Below are 16,622 nucleotides of genomic sequence, written 5' to 3'. Positions count from 1 at the left end.
CCAGGAGAAACAGAAATCATCCAGGAGAAACAGAAATCAATCCTTAAAAGAGCAACAATGACAGAAAAAAAACATGTTGGGTGTTCAGGAGAGCAGAGAAACAACTTTAAATTAAAAAAAATAAGTTTTTTGTTCTACATGATTGCTCTACATGATCAGGTCTAACAGATAAAATTCCATTTTAAATACACATTTACATTGAGGATGAGCTTCCCATTTGAATAATTAAGACATAAATAGTGTCTAAAGCAGCAAACAGCAGCAGGCAGATGGGAGAAGGGGTCACATTTAGGAGAAATCAATAAAATTAAGGTTCAAGTGTTGCTTTGTGCTCAAGACCAAAGCCTGGTTGCCAGGAAAGTCATTACAGGCACAACAATTAAGTTTCTATTAACAGTAAAAGCATGAATCATTTTTAGTGAATAGAAAAAATGGTCCAAGCTGCTTTTTTCCATTCTCAATTCACCCAAATTCTCCTCACTCAGTCCAAACTTGCTTTAAAAGGAACACTGATACTGTGAGCTAAAAGAAGTTTCAATGTAACTTCACACAGAATTTTTAAATTGTTTAAGTTTGGCTCATTTACTAATTACTGGTTCTTGAAAGTCATGTTTATAACCAGGATACAGCAGTATCCAAGGTAAGTTACAATGATGCAATGCTCTCAATTCCAGGGTTTTTAATTCCATTTTTTTGTTTCTTTCACAGGATTTTCTTCCAAAGTGAACTTTAAGCATGAAGGATTTTATATCCCAAAGTAAATAAATGTTCATCCCCTTCCTTTTGTGGTGTGGGTTTGGGAATAGGCAATTTAGGTAACAAAAACACTGATTCTTTAAAAAAAACCTTTCTCTTTTATACAGCTTTAGGAGTAAAATCCTTCAATTCTGGTGTACAAGGCTGGTGGTTCCATGTTCCTCCCTCCTGACTGCAGTGCCTGGGTTTGGGATATTTGTAATTTCACATTTCCATTTCACCTGGAAAAATCCCATTTACTACCACCATGACACTCATTAATCATTATTACAAATTAAAAGACAAATCTAAAACCTGCTTAACTATTTGATTATTTAAGCTTTCTAATTATTTTTACTCCCTTCTTTCATTTCTCCACCAACTCCTGCCAGCAAAAAGAATTCTTCAAGCTTTAAGTCTCACCCAAACCACTCCACGCTACGGAAATCACCACGTTAGAATTTACAACACGTTTTTATATCTAATTTAGAAGAGATCTGCTAAATCATATGTTTTATACTCACTACTGGAGTTTCACCTTCTAGCCCAGATATTATTTTGGCACAAAGTTCTTCACAGCACAGGTTTTCTTCTGCTGTTGCAACCAGAGCAGCACAGCGAGCAAAAGCTCGATACAGGTCTGACCAAGAGCGCAACAAGGATTTCAAAGTTGGCTTTAAAAACAGAGAGAAAAAATTGATAAATATCAATATCTGTGCACAGAGGGAAAACTTGCTTTGTGTTTTCTTCTTCTGTCAAAACCTAGGGAATTCTTTAGGGTTTTAAGTTGGAGGTTTAGGGTTTTAAGTCGATGGTAGAATGTAGGTGTTGTACTGAGCCCCAAACCCAGCTGAGTGAACCCAAAGTCAGCTCTGAGAGTTCAGGGATTTTATAAATCCATATAAATAAATCCATATAAATGTTTTTAATTCATTTGATTCATTTGGTGTTACCTGTGGGAATCCCTGAGTGGGGAAAATGTGGGATACTGGCAGCAACAAAGCACTGTACACAGCACTGAAGTTGTGTTCCAGGGCGTCCCCCTGGTTCACCTCGTTATTCTGCAACAAGAAAAGAGTTTTATGGTTTAAGATTATTTGTTTCTTCATATTTGTGAAGAACTGTGATTTAACAGTTTTTTCCACTTTTCTCCAAGGAGATTATCTCCTAAATGAGCTGGGAGAAGAGCTGCTGAAATCTGCTTTTATGGAAGAGCAGTTTAAAGTTTAAATAAACTCAATTTTTATTAGTTTATTTATTTATTAAATAAATACTCCTCCCCAAATTTTGTCTCAAAGCAGGCTGTTAATGAAGCTGCAAAATTGGGATGACAAACAAGACTGTTCCTGATTCACTTCATCAACACAGTTTGATTTCAGGTATTCTGCTCTTTTCAAGAGTTCAGGAGGATCCTGCCAGCAAAGGGTAAAAAGCTCTAAATGCCAAAATCCACTCCAGGAATGAAACCATTCTGTTAGGAAATGTCTGATGCATTTCACACTTATTTCAGCTGCAGGAAATGATGACCACACTTAAGAGAATAATCCTGGAAAGGGCTGGGTTGGATCTTAAAACTCATCTCATTCCACACCTCCCACTATCCCAGACTGTCCCAGCCTGGCCTCGGACACTCCCAGGGATGTTCAAGGCATGGGAAGGCAAAAAAGGTCACACAGCAAAGGACCACAAGGAAATGGTTGTTAATCAGCTTGCTGTTAATGAGGTTGTAATGCATTTTTAAGTCAGTGCTTGTTGCTCCAGGTTGGGATCAGGCTCTGCCTTGGCCACAGCAGCCCCTCCCTGAGCACTCTGAGACTCTGCAGTACAGAGCCTGCAGCAGCAGCAATCATCTTCAGGCACATTTTGCTTCCTGGACACCAAATTTTACATCTGCTGATCAATAACACAGATTGCAGGAAGGAAAAGCTTCTCTGGGAATTCCATTCCAACTCCTCCCCACCCTCCCAGCCAGGAATTCCCAATATCCCACCTGTCCCCAGTGGGAAGCCATTCCCTGTGTCCATGCTGCTGGAAATATTCACAGCACCTAAAACTTTCTTCATAAATTCTTGGATTTTTAAATCTAATAAGGATAAATTCCTTCAGCAACTCCTACATTACAATTAACATATTTCTAGTAAATAAAGTGCTAAATCTCTTCAATATTATCATTTATGTGGATTTTATTACATTGAAGATGGCTAACATGAGTAAAACTCTGCTCTAATTACATTCTGAACATCCCAGTCTGGGATTTATTTTATTTTCCCACCAAGCAAACCAACCCATGGTATTTATAAGTTATAAAATAACTTATTTAAAAATAACGAACTAATTATTTAACAGCTCCTGCAGGGAAGCTTTCCATGGTTTTTACCAGCAGGATTATGCCAAGATATCTAATTTCAGTATCATTTCAAGACAAGGAATTCCTTAAAAAAATTCAGATAAATGCTCAGCAAAGTTCTCCTGTGGGGTTCAGGGAGTTGGGAAGAGAACCAAAACCCACTGATTAACGAATTAATTACCTGATTAATCCACTCAGTCAGAGGATTAACAACAATACTCCACATCCTCCAGAGGTGCTCCTTGTTGCCCACCTGCTGTGCACTCTGATCAATGACACAGAGCACAGACTCACTGAAAGCCAGGGCAGAGGTGGGCCCAGACAGGGCAAAACCCACCAGAGTTTCCAGAATCCCAAAGAATCTGGGAAAGGAAATTCCACAGGTAAGAGATTTTTGTGGGGTTTTTTTTTCCAGCTGAAATTAAGAGGACAAAAAAAAAATAAAAACAATTGTGTGGTATTTTCTAAGGGATGCTCAAAGCTCCACATACCTCTCATCTGTCACACAGCATTCCAAGAGATTATTATGGAAAGGCAGCTGGATTAGGAACAAAGCTGGAGTTCCCTTGGGAGAGAAATTGAAGAGGTTAAAACAACATTGATCAAATGAAATGGCTGCCTCACCTCCACAACTATTTATTATTATTTGTTATTATTGTGTTTAACCCTGAGCCAGAAACAATTATCCAAAGTTGTCCAAAATTGTCAATTCTAACACTTCAACATAAAAAGGGAGAGAAAACTATAAATAAAATATTTTACATAACTTTATATATATATATTTTAGAGAAACAAATTGAATCTTTAAACTTACTTATTTTTAATGTAAGAGGGGAAACTGGAAACCCAAGATGCTGCCAGACCCTGGGATTTGATTATTTCCAGGTTACAGCAAGAGATCTTTTGGGCAACTTCTGTTCAAATTTAACATAAATATTTAATATCTGCCAATTCAAACTTCAACTGGGAGCACAAGTCTTGCTATTGGTCTGCCTCTCTCCAATCAGAAATCCCCCAAATTCTGCATAATTTCAGCCTTTTTTAACAGGTTTTTGTGATTATTTTCTAAATATTTTCCCTGTTCCTTCCTTCTGATGCAGCACACAGGATATGATATTCACTAATGAACACCAGCCCTTTATCTGCAGGAACTTCATTAATTAGAGACAATTAAATTAGTCCTCAGAAGTGAGGCCTCCAAACCAAATCGGTGGAATATGAAATAATCTGACTTCCCAATACCTTTCAGCATTAATAAAGTCCCAGAATTAATTCAGACTTACATTTAAAAGATCCATATCAGCAACCTGATAAGCTGGGGATCCCAACACTTTGGAAGGCAACTCCTTGACAGTGATATCAATGAGAGACTAAATAAGAGAAAAAAAAATATACATTAAAATACATTTTTTTCTGAGGGTTCAGATATTTTAAGCAACATCACAAATAAAAGCAAAATTGAAACGATTCCCTTCAGTTAAAATCCAAAAAGAATTCCATCAAAAAGGTCTCCAAAGTGTTTTTTGGAGCACAGGAGAACCATGCAGCCAATTCTGCTGCTAAATCTGGAAATGCTTTTCAAGAAAAACTTACCAGTATTTTCTGTACAGGCAGAGAATTTGATCTCACGGTGTTTTTTAAGGCCTGGAGTAACATGGTCAGTATTTCTGAGCCTTGCTTTTCTTTTTTATTTCCTGGGATAAAGAACATTTCCAGTCAGAGCAGAAGAGTCACTCTGAGCATCATTCAAACTTTTAGTGCAAAAGCAAAAAAAAAATTCTGTGTAAATTTGTAAAAATTTACCAAATACTTCAGAGATTCAGTGCCAATTCTGCTCAGAACATAAATGAAATCTCAAAGTTGAAATAAAAACCTCCAAGTTTAATTAGGAAATGGAAACACCTTTGTTTCATTAAGGATTTGAATTTTGATATGTTGAAGTTGTGGAATTTTGTATTCATCCAAAGAATGATTCTTCATTTTCTGTTCAGTTTGCAATATAAAAGTTTGTATTATTAAGAATATTTTGGACTTTCTACAGGACCTTCCTTGGATAAAGGACATTTTTTAAATAGGAAACAACTTTTATACATCTGCAGACACTACAGTTTAATGTGGAACAGAATTTAAATGAAGAAAAAAAGGCACCAGAGTCAAAAACTTTTAATTTTTTGTCTCCTTTCCTCAATACTAAAAGACTTAAGGAGGGGTTGTTTCTCTTTTGAAATAGCATTAAAATAAAACAGAATTACTGATTCAGACTAAGCAATCAACAATTTGTGGTCTAGTTTAAAAATAAACCACCTCTGACTGGTGAGCAATGCCAAATTAAATAAAATGACCCTTTTTACCTGCTTCAATTGCTGTCTTTACATATCCATTTATGTCCTTCCAGATAACATTCAGCAAACAATCTGCAAGGTAACAATGGTTTTATTCAGTTTGCAATAAAAACATTCAACAAAACTGCAGCTAAAATACAAATTGTGTTTAAGAACAGGTTTTGATTTAAGCCAAAACTCAAATTTCAATGCAAGTCAGACCAGTTCTACTTTTTATAACATCAGGATATCACACAAAGTGCTGATTTCTTATGTTTCCCTTGCCCACTTGATTTCCCAGAGAATGTTTAAATTTCTTACCAGGAACTTCTTTTCCAATGGCAACAAAGCCATCCTGAACAGCATTTATCAGAGTGCTGGCATGCTTACAAAAGAAAGAAGGGCTGCTGATCAGTGGGTACTGGAGAGGCTCTGCAAGAACAAAAAAAAACCACATTCCATAAACCTGTTACTTTGCTGTTTAATAAAATAAATAAGCCTTAAAAACAATCAAGTATTTGTGTATTTACAGCACTTTTAACATCAAAATATCTTAAAGATGAAAACACTTAAAATAATTTTACACTTATGACTTTAAATTGTTTTATTCCTATAGACAAGATTTGCAATTGTACAAATACATTTAAAAAAAAATAAAAATAAAATATATAAAAACTTCATCTACCTAAACTAAGCACAAGTTTGTTCTGCTTAGCAAAATCCACCACTTGTGGTCCCATGAGGAAGTGGAGCAGCATTTCAATTCCCAGGAGCTGGATGGAAGGGAAGAGCACCACTCCTGCTGTGCTGCTGTTCAGGGCCATCCTGGGCGTGCCTGGGCTCACAAATGGGAAAGGACCTGAGGGAGAGGACAGAAATCAGTCTCACATTCCAGGGAAAAACCCCAAATTCCCCAGGAAAAAGACAAATCGTGGAGGGATGCTGGTTGAAAGGCAGCTCTGACAGCCAGGTTTCTCAGCTAAGTGGGGTTTGCCATCACAGCCATATTTTTTCCATGTTTATCTACCCCAAAATTGTAAATTCTGGGAGACCACGTTTTATTTTGGCCCCACAAATCTCCATGGAAGCTGTGGGTACACAGTCACTGAACTCTTGTTGTAGAAATCTGCTGCTACAGAACAGTTTCCATTGGAAATTGTCACCTGCTACAAAAATTTAAGATATATTTAATATTGGCAAAATATTTTTGACCAACTCAGCTGTGATGTCACAGGACTAAGATGAAGTGTTTTTAGGAAAGGAACACAGGAAACTCCCCAAGTCCAGGACATCCCTAATTACAGCAGAACTAATTCTCCTAATTAAAGAGAATTCTCCTCCTAAAAGAGGTTCCTAATTACAGCAGAACAGAATGACACAAGCCATGGATGCCAGGCTTCCAGGAAGGGAAGAAAAACCAGGAGTTCTTTACTGGATATTTAGATATAAAGCTCAAATAGATGTGGTTTCACATGTAGTTAAAGGATTCAAATTCCTGATGGATCATCATCACTGGGCAGGGTTAGATGGGATATTGGGAAGGAATTCCTGGCTGGGAGGGTGAAGAAGCCCTGGCACAGGGCTTGGAGGAACCTGGGGTAGTGGGAAGTGTCCCTGGATGAGCTTTAAGGTCCTTTCCAACCCAAACTATTGCAGGATTCTCGATTATTCAGGCAGAAACTAAAAATGCCACAGGAATAAAAGGGCACATATAAATATCCCATATATTAATATATGAAAAGTAAGATTCCAAACCAGAGCTCCCTTGCAGCAATTCAAGACATTAAAACTAGTCCTCAAACTGTGATAGGCAGCATTTTTTAAACTTTAAAAAATGACTGTAACAGCCTCATTTTACCCAATATAAATCACAACCTCTGAGCCCTGCAGCGACCACAAAGAAAAATCCCTCTGTTTTCAAGAACAATAATTACAAATGAAAAAGCAGAAAGGTGAGAAACAGAACAGATGAGTCTCTGCACCTGAAATGCAGCTGGAAATTTCAACAGGTTGATGTTTCAGTACCTGATTTCTGCCCAGGAGTTGCTGAGCCCAGGCTGGGGTTGTTGGGGCGTGAGGGAGTTCCTGGGAATGCAGCAGCAGGATCCACACTCAGGGTACTTTGGATTAATGGGACACAAACCTGCAAAGAGATCCCAGCAACTGCTAAAACACGTGCAAGCCATAAAAAAACTCATTTCAAATATCACAGACTGGGCTGTTGTTCACAAATCAAGAGTTTCTGGGTACTTATAATGAATTAGAAATGTTTAATTAAACAAAAATTCCTGCTGGGTGCAATATATTTTAATAACCCTAAGAAAATCCTTTTTCCTCCCTTTACTCCCATCTTGAGGATTAATTTAATGAAATGCAGGTGTTGAACAGAAACAGGTCCATTCCACTTAGAATGTCACTAGGAATGAAACAACATCATTTGTCTTTCTATCTTCCTAAATATTTATGGATTTTTTAATCACTTTTCCCATGGCAGCCTTTTCCAAGCCCACACTTCCTTAGTGAAAGGAGAAGAGCTTTAATTTCACAGATTTATAATCCATGACTGCACTCAGGGGACATTTTCAGAGATGCTCACAGGACATTCCCACACTCTCCCCAATATTTTGGGGCTGTGAATCCCAAAAATTCCTTCTACACAATCTCTACGTCACACACAGGGACAAACTGGTTCCTTGAGGGAGTTTGATTTCAGCACCAAAGCAGAAAAGGGATGAAGCAGGAATATTTCCCAGCACTCAGAGTGGCCTGAGCTGCAGAGGGATCAGGATTATTGTCACCTGTGTTACCTGTTCAAAGTTTGAGGGCAGGTGGGGTCCCAGTCTCATCAGTAAATACCACCACACCTCCAGCTTGGTCAGTGCCAGAGCCTCTGTCCTCACGTGGATGGAGCTCAGGGGCTGCATCAGCAGCTTCAGCCTTTTAGCACTGCACAGGATGTCTGGGAGAGCAAAAAAAGGTGCATTTATTTCATACAAATAATTAAATCACATTACAGAGAAATTTCATTAAAACCATCATGCTTTTTCCTAATGTATTTTAGCTTCTAATTCAATTAATGGGAATTTGCAAAACTCAACCACACCAACCTTTCAAGTTCTCTTAATGTTGTAATTATTGCTTAGAAAAATCAAGTATTTCTTTGCAACACAAAGATTCAAAACTAGATTTTCTGAATTCCAGCCTGACCCTGTTTGAGAAGGGAGGTTGGATCCAACCTGACCCATTTTGAGGTTCTGTGATAAAGAGAAGAAATTCCCTCCTGCTTGCTCTGTTAGGTCACATCTGCTCCAGGGAAAGGAAAACCAAACTCTGAGTTTTCTCTTCAGAACACAGAGAAGCACAATCAAGGTAAAAAAAATATTGTGTTTTGACACAGGGTAGACTAAAAACTTGTCCAGATCTAGGTTACACTTTTAAAACAACTTCTTTTTACAAAAAAAAAGTTTAAAAATCCTTTAGTGTTGCCTTTCTCCAGTTAAACCACACCACCCAAAATAAAATATACTGATATGTATGCATATATATGTTTTACTCTCTATTTATATGTTTTACTCTCTATTTATTTATTGCTCTCTATTGCAGTTTGGATCAATTACAGCACTACAGAACAAGATTTACTAATTTTATTCTATTTCTTCTTATTATTCTTATTCTATTTATTATTTTATTCTAGTTCTAGCACTCCCAGCAGGAAAAGTAGGGTAGAACAAATGATTAAACTATCACCTTGCTTCAAAGAGAAAACAGAACAAGAAAAAACCAACAAAGAAACCCCAAAACTTTAATTTTAGCTGTGGATACACACAATGAATTTTTATGCATCATTATGTGGATAATACAAATAATGCACTGACCACTAACAGAATATTTTTTCCAGTTATGTATTAAAATAGGCAAAACAAGTCAGGTTAATTTTTAATTTTTTTTTTTTTTTTTTTTTAATCTACCTGGATTTAGAGCAAAGTTATCAATGAGGCTCTTCCATGCAATGAAGGCAATTTTCTTCACCACTGGGGATCCACTGCGGAACCCCAGCTCCTCCAGCTGCAGCAGGGAGTTGATGAAGCTGCCACTGCGATGCAGAGTCTGAACAGGAAGAAATTCAGAATTAAAAGAGGTTTTTGCTGTTAAAAACTCATTTTCTGAAGATTTCTGCTTACCTTCCCAAGCAATCTGACAAACAGGGGCCACAGCTTTAACACAAAGGTTTCGTTCTTTGTAGAAAACAATTTCTGAAGTTCGGAAATTAATTTCTGCAGACAGAAAGAAACAGGATTTCTACAAGAAGTAGATTAAAAACACTCTAAAAACGACACTCATACCAATGTCTGGGGACACAACCAGCCTGTTTCTACATCAGAGGGATTTCATTCATTCATTACCACCTGATTCTCTTTTTAGCTCCAATTTATGGCTGTTGTTCTGACAGTGGCAACCAACAAAGCAAAATCCATTTCTTCAAATATTTGTACTTCCTGCAGCTCCAAAGCCAAAACACACCCTGACCCCACACACCACCTTGGCTGGTTGGGTTTTTTGGGTTTTCCAGCAGAAAATACGGCAAAATAAATAAGCCAAGTAAGGCCAGTGCTGGAAGTGAAGATGAAAAGCTTCATCAAAAACACCAAGGGCTGCTGCAGCACAGGACAGGGAACCTTAAAGGATGTGGAAAATGCTGAGTATCCTCTGCTTTCCTTCCTCCATCCCCACTCCCAGGCCTCCAAATTCTGCCTCCCATCCCCTTTGTTGCCAGGCACGTTTTTGCAGTGGTCCTATATCCACATTTCCTTTTTTTTTTTTTTCCATTAAAACCACTGGCATCAAGAAGCTGCTGTCAATGCACAGGAAATCAAATGAGTGCCCCCCAACACCCCCAACTGCTCCTGCTGCCCAAAATCCCAGCATTGTCACTCACTGTGGTCATCAGGTGCTCGGTGACAGCTGCCACCTCCTGCTGCTTCTGCAGGAGCAGTGGCATTCCCATCTCCAGGGCAGTGGCACCTCTTAACTGCACTTTGTGAGCTGAGTGGACAACCAGGGGGATGATCAGCTTTGCCCACCTCACAGCCTCTTCTCCCATCTGGGCTGGAGTTTGCTCCATTAAACTGGATCCAAAAAAAACAAACAACACAAAAAAATAGGGATTACAGATCTCCAACAGCCAGCTCAGGCACTCCAGTCATCTTTATACCATCAATAAATGCTCTAATTCAATCTGTGATTTATAGGAAAGCATTCCAAATGTTTTTAATCAAATGTCTTTTGAGGTTTTGTTAAAACTGCAGAGTTCAAGTGGTATTTCAGATAAACCTCTCCAAAAGCACAACAGCCTGACTCTGCCCCTTCTGTTTTTATCACAACTATCTGGACAAAGGAGACTGACAGGAATGCACAATGCCCAAGGAGAGTTTGGCCATGAACCATCCCTGGGAGTTCCCAGGAGCCCAGGCAGCTCCAAGAGAGCTGGGAACAGCTCCCAGCAGCTTTTGGAAAAATCCCAAGCCAGGTTTGCACAAACTCCATGAACACTGATCTGCTCAGAGCTCTGATTTTATCCTCCTATTCCCAAACTATTAGAGCACCATGATGAAATTCCACATGTTTCCACCATCCCACACACACCAAAAAACATGCAGAAATGGGAATATCTGGGATATATTCAAGCTAGCCTGTATCTAGAAATCCTGGAATTATGTGAAGTCCCCCTTTTCCCCAGGAAAGTCAAAGCCCCATCCCTACAGTTTATGGAGAATTCGCTCTAGTAAGGAAAAGTTCTGCCTTTCAAGTCATTTTATTAAAGCCAGAGAACAAGAACTGTTTAAAATAATTTTTTAAAATTAATTTTCAGCTCAAACCAGATGCCAAATAAGAGAAAAACTTAAAAACTAGTAAAGATACGAGCTCAATGCATTTACTAATACAGAAATTAAATTAACACTAAGTAAAGATTAAATTTGAATGTTTTAGTTGTGCTGAGCAGAGCAATGGGCTCACAGTGATGGTCCTAAAAAGTCACCTTTGTAATTAAAAAGGAAATTCAACAGGTAGAGGAAACGTTGCACTAAAATGTGTTACCAAGGGGATATTCTTAAATATTATATTTTATTTATATTTATAAATATTAAATTTATATTTAAGTTTTTAAATAAACCCCCAAATAACAGCAGAAAATTTCTCAAGTGGGCAGGTTCTGGAAACAAAATGTAAGAAAATAACTAGGGAAGCACAGGTGAGGGTTGGGAAATAATTCCTAAAAAGCCATGAAAAATGCAAGCAATATTGTCCAATTTCTGCAGCAGAATGATTATATTATTATTATTAAGGTAATATTTTGTAATGATAATATACAAAACAGTGATAATACACAAAACAGTGCAGCTGCTCCCACCCACAGCAGCTCCCCAGTTCCCACCTGGGCACAATTCCATGGAATATCCCCTGGCCAGTTGGGATCAGCTGTCCCAGCCGTGTCCCCTCCCAGTGTCCCCAGGGGTGGGGTGAGAAGCTGCCAAGTCCTTGACTTAGAGCAAACACTGCTCTAAGTTTAGTTTAGTTTAGCAAGAACTAAAACACCCCTGGTGTTATCAACATTATTCCCATCCCAAATCCAAGCCACAGCGCTCAGACACCACCTCTGGCCCAGTCCAAACCAGGGTAAAACACTGGAGAACAATCCTTAACATAATCAACAGCTCAAAGAGCATTGAAGTTTATTTTTCTTTAGTACTTTTAGTGCCACTAAGGTTTTGTATGAAGAGTTTCCCCCTCGAATAAAGGATGAGAGCTGAATGTTGCAGAGCACTCACCGTATAATGACGTTAAGTGCTTCATATTCAACCACAACAGACTGAACTTCTCCTTTAGTCAGGATTGTTTCCAGGGTAGAGAGAATATTGGACACCTGAGGAAACAAGAGAACAGCACAGTGAGCACCTAGGTATAAATAATTCCACCAGAATTGTGGTATTTCATTTTCCAGGATTGTGTTTTGCATTATGGCAGGTCTCATTTTCAAATGGAATATTCACAACCTTTCTCCTCTGTGATATTTCATTGCTTTTTGAACTGCTCACATTGCAGCTTTCCCCTCAAGGAAATCAATAATTTCTGGCTCAGGATTTCCAAGATTTGATGCTTGGCTGTCAGGTTTGATGGGAAATAAACTCTGGATTCAAAAGCTACTGAGAGTAACAAAGAAATTGCCTCCTCTCCCTTGGAAATGACAGCACCAAAATGTAAAATGAGGAAACTCAACATCTTTTTAAGCACTTCTGAAGCCTCCTCTCTGTGAGAAACGAGGCCACCAAAAGAAAAGTGAAGAAACTCACCTCCTTTTTAACAATTTCTGGAGGAAATGCCTGCTTAGAGATGACCCAAAGTGCCCGAGTGCGAGTGTTCTTGTCTGAGGATTTGACAGCGACGCTGTTGACTGCTGCCAGCAAGTCCTGGATTTCAGTGCCTGCAAGCAGAACACACAAACCCTCAAAACCCTGTTCAACACAATCCAGGTCATTCTGTCACTTAAATTTGCCCAGGATTAAAAGTACCAATGGTTTATTGCCTTAAACATCACTTTGGAGCAATTTCACTCCTACTAAAGGAGCCAAAAAGGTGAAAATGTAATTATATACTAATACTAATAATGCAGTTTTTCTGTATTACCTTTATAAGAATCCATAAAATTAGAAACCAGCTTTTGTTATATACACCTGAGCTAAAGATTAAGTATTTAATTATTCAAAACTTCATGGATTTTAAGTGAATTTAGCAGCATTTTGGCCAGAAATTGGAATAAATGAATTTCTTTTAGAGCCTACAAGAGGTTTTTGTTATTAAAGGAGGTAAAACTGTAGCTTGTTACATAAAAATTAATAAGGTTAATATAGGATTTAGATCAAACTAAGAACATAGCTGGAGAAATCATGTGTTCCTTTAAAATTCAATGGTAAAATGTCTGATTTATTGCCAATTTGCACTTTGTGGGTGAATGATGTCACAGTCAGGGAAATGGAAGGACACTTTGACTCCTCTCCCCTAATCTCAAGTACACCCAAAGGTACAGGAGCTGCTTGTCTTCCCTCCCTTTTTAACTCACCATTGTTCTCAAGGCTTTGTGATTTCTGGAGCCTGACATTCTATAACAAAGTTGTTGTTTGTTAACTGGTTAGAAAAAGAGTTATGAGAGGAAAGAAAGATACCACATGGACATTATTAGAAATGCCTCATTCTCACAGGAAATCAGGGCAAATTCTGCATAACAGGAAAACAGAAGAGACTGAAAAAACTGAGGAGAAGAACCAATTTCAAACAGGAAAAATTCCCTCTCCTGTGACCAAAAACCGGTGGTTTTACCCTTGAGGCAAAGCCTCAAGTTCTCAAAACCAAAACCTTTTGTGAAAGGGATTCAGCACCTTCTAGGAATGCAGGTCATAAGATTTTGGATTACTTTAGATTAATTTGAAATATTTGGGGCTGGACTAGATGAGCTTTAATGGTCTCTTCCAACTCAAACCACTCCATGATTTGACAGAACAAAGAAATCTCCAAGAAAAAGCTGGAAAATGTGGAAAAGCTCTACTGTGCACACCCAAATCCTACAAACAGGTTCTTCAGTCTTTTCCCACAAGGACATATTTTTTTGATCACTAATTCCACACAACTAATTACTGGTCTGATTGCTACCAAAGCATTTAATGAAACTAGGAGTGAGTAAAACAGAATTAGTGTAACAACATGAAAAATCAGCACCATGCTTGTGTACAAGATGTAATTAATGAGCTGATGACACACTCATACTACAGACAAAACCTGGGGAAAACTAAAACAAATGCCAAGAAAAACATAAAGAAAGAGCTCTGCTGTATATATTTATATTTATGAACACAGTTTGCTTGCTTACCAGATAATTCAGCTGTGTTATTTGAATTAAAAGTGCAGAATCCCAAGGCCTGCAGTGCTGCATTACTGAGCTCCAAGTTTGGACTGGAAATGTGTGCCTGGGAAAAAAACAAAACAAAACAAAACCCAAATCCACAGATTCTCAGGTGAGAAAAGTAACTGAGAAATATTGAGTTTATTGTCTGAATACCAAAACTTCTGACAAAAGCAAAGACCTGGTGAAAAATGCAGCAAACCCTCCCTGAATTCTGTACACACCAAATCAATAAAACAATTTGAGGTGCTGAAGACATTTCTGCTCTCTGTAATGAAAACATCTTTAATGAAATAAATCCCAAACATTTCAAGCTTCTCACTTTGTATGTTAAGTTCTCTCACTTGACTCTACAATTGTTTTTAAGCTTCTAAAACAGAAGGAAAAAATGGCTAAGGATAACCTTTAAATTAATCTTTAAAAAAGCTTGATGTTTACTGCATGTTCTAAATTCTGAAGTGTTTCTAGGGAGCCACAACACACTGTCTCTTGTGGCTGGAAGATTAGATTTGACTGTAGGATGATGCCTGAACACATCCAAAACCCAACATTTTATTTTTTCTGCAGTAATTCCTCACAAGAAAGATCTATTTTGCAAAAAAAAAACCAAACAACCCTCCTGCTCTGTCACTACCCTGCAATCCTATTAAAGGTTGGATTCCAAGATTTCAGAGGTATTTTCCAATTTTAATGGTTCTGGGACTCTGTAAATGAACTTCAGTTTGAATCTTTCAATGCCCACTGACCTTGCCCACCAAAATATATCTTTGTTCATTAAAGTGCAAGAGAACTGAGTGGAAAAACCATACCTTGAACACTTTGCAGAGTTGAGGGAAATGTTTCCTGACATTTTCAGTGAACGCTTTGCCTCCTTCACCACTCAAGCGACTGCAGGGAGCAGCAGGGAAAGTAAACAGTATTTACAGATTAAACACATAGTAATTGACTTAACTTTCAACTTCTGATACACAGTAGTGTGTTTTCTTGAAGGAAATCGACATTGAGAGAACAAAAATGCCAGCCCACAGTCTGACCCAGCAGCAAAACCCTGTGTTAAAGCACAAAGTGAGTAATGACTCATTTACTGCCTATAGAACATTTATAGAAACATAAAGGGCTTTCACTTCTTGGTCAGCTTCTATAGAACCATTAAAATTTAGCATGCAAACTTGAAATGACTTGCTGCAAATCAGAAAAACAGAAATGCAGGAGCTGAAAAAGCACGTTCCTCATAAGCAGTTCCAGAATGCAGGAAAATCCTGGTTTGACAAGCAGCAAGGATGATTTTGCACATTTGTGAGGAACATCCTTGCAGGAAAGCTGTAATTATCCCATAAAAGGTTAATCATGAGTTTCTCACTGCAAAACCCAAACCGTGCTAAGTTCAGTCATCCAGGTACAACCTGAGAAACCTGTTGCTGCTTAATACTTACATCAGGACTCTTTTTTTTGGCTGTCAGTTATTTCTAGAAACCTGTAAAATCTGGTATTTGAGTAGCTACAGCTTTAAAAGTCACTGCAGAACTGAAATGAGACACCAAGAGAAAGAGATCGTGCCTTTGTACATGACAAAATGGGAAAGATGCAGGTAAAAGACACAACCTCGTGGGGAAGAAGCACCTTCCAGAAAGAAATGCATTAAAACAAGGCACGATCGCTCCAAAACCCGAAAAACGCAACTAAAAACTTCAAGCTTCCAATCATAAAGCTGCAACGCTTTTTCATTAACAGAAAGTTGTTTTTTTCCCAACGTTCTTCACCCACCTCTGATGATCATCACCTCTTGATGATCCAAGAGGGTAGGGAGGCTCTGGGATGCGCAGATCCTGTGAAGATGCGCTCCTTCCTCCCTCCTCTTCCTCTCCTTCCTTCCCTCGCTCCTCCCTCCCATCTCTCCTCCTTCCCCTTCTCCCTCCCCCCAGCCCCGCATGTCTCCCAGCGGCCACGCCGCCCCCAGCCTGGGCAGCAGCTCCTGCTCCGATCGCCCTCCCGGCTCTGTCCCTCCTCACGGCCGGCCCGAGCCCTCAGGCCGCCCGCTCCCCTCCCCGCCGGCAGCGTGCGCGTCCCCCCCGCGCTCACCTGACGATGGTGAGGTGCGCGTCCGTCAGCTCTCCCGGCTGTGCAGCGGGGTCCGCCAGAGTGTGGAGCAGCGGGCCGAGGCTGGAGCCAGCGGCGGGTTCGGCGGGATCGTGGCCGGGCGCGGCGGGATCGAGGCCGGGAGCGCTCATGGCGGCGCCGCCGCCTCCCCCCAGCGCGGCCGCCCCTC

At 39.2% G+C, this 16,622-nt stretch overlaps 1 protein-coding gene across 2 annotated transcripts in view; it reads right to left on the bottom strand.

The window, feature by feature from the left end:
• The window catches only part of RIF1 (replication timing regulatory factor 1), a 29,727-nt gene extending 13,105 nt beyond the window's left edge, over window positions 1-16,622 (bottom strand). For both annotated transcript variants that reach the window (XM_015635402.3, XM_015635403.3), the window contains exons 1-19: window positions 16,436-16,622; window positions 15,166-15,244; window positions 14,324-14,420; window positions 12,753-12,883; window positions 12,231-12,325; window positions 10,340-10,529; window positions 9,585-9,677; window positions 9,372-9,510; window positions 8,211-8,362; window positions 7,429-7,546; window positions 6,089-6,262; window positions 5,725-5,835; window positions 5,434-5,496; window positions 4,676-4,776; window positions 4,366-4,452; window positions 3,574-3,647; window positions 3,264-3,444; window positions 1,689-1,796; window positions 1,260-1,409 (exon numbers count right to left, since the gene is read on the bottom strand). In XM_015635402.3, coding sequence (XP_015490888.1) covers window positions 1,260-1,409; window positions 1,689-1,796; window positions 3,264-3,444; window positions 3,574-3,647; window positions 4,366-4,452; window positions 4,676-4,776; window positions 5,434-5,496; window positions 5,725-5,835; window positions 6,089-6,262; window positions 7,429-7,546; window positions 8,211-8,362; window positions 9,372-9,510; window positions 9,585-9,677; window positions 10,340-10,529; window positions 12,231-12,325; window positions 12,753-12,883; window positions 14,324-14,420; window positions 15,166-15,244; window positions 16,436-16,584 — 2,292 coding nt within the window. In that variant the 5' untranslated portion in view covers window positions 16,585-16,622. The remainder of the gene's footprint in view (window positions 1-1,259; window positions 1,410-1,688; window positions 1,797-3,263; window positions 3,445-3,573; window positions 3,648-4,365; window positions 4,453-4,675; window positions 4,777-5,433; window positions 5,497-5,724; window positions 5,836-6,088; window positions 6,263-7,428; window positions 7,547-8,210; window positions 8,363-9,371; window positions 9,511-9,584; window positions 9,678-10,339; window positions 10,530-12,230; window positions 12,326-12,752; window positions 12,884-14,323; window positions 14,421-15,165; window positions 15,245-16,435) is intronic.

Source organism: Parus major, chromosome 7, assembly GCF_001522545.3.
Source record: "Parus major isolate Abel chromosome 7, Parus_major1.1, whole genome shotgun sequence".
Classification (NCBI taxonomy): domain Eukaryota; kingdom Metazoa; phylum Chordata; class Aves; order Passeriformes; family Paridae; genus Parus; species Parus major.
Note: the sequence above shows the minus strand (reverse complement) of the source record. Positions and strands in the feature narration are given on the sequence as shown.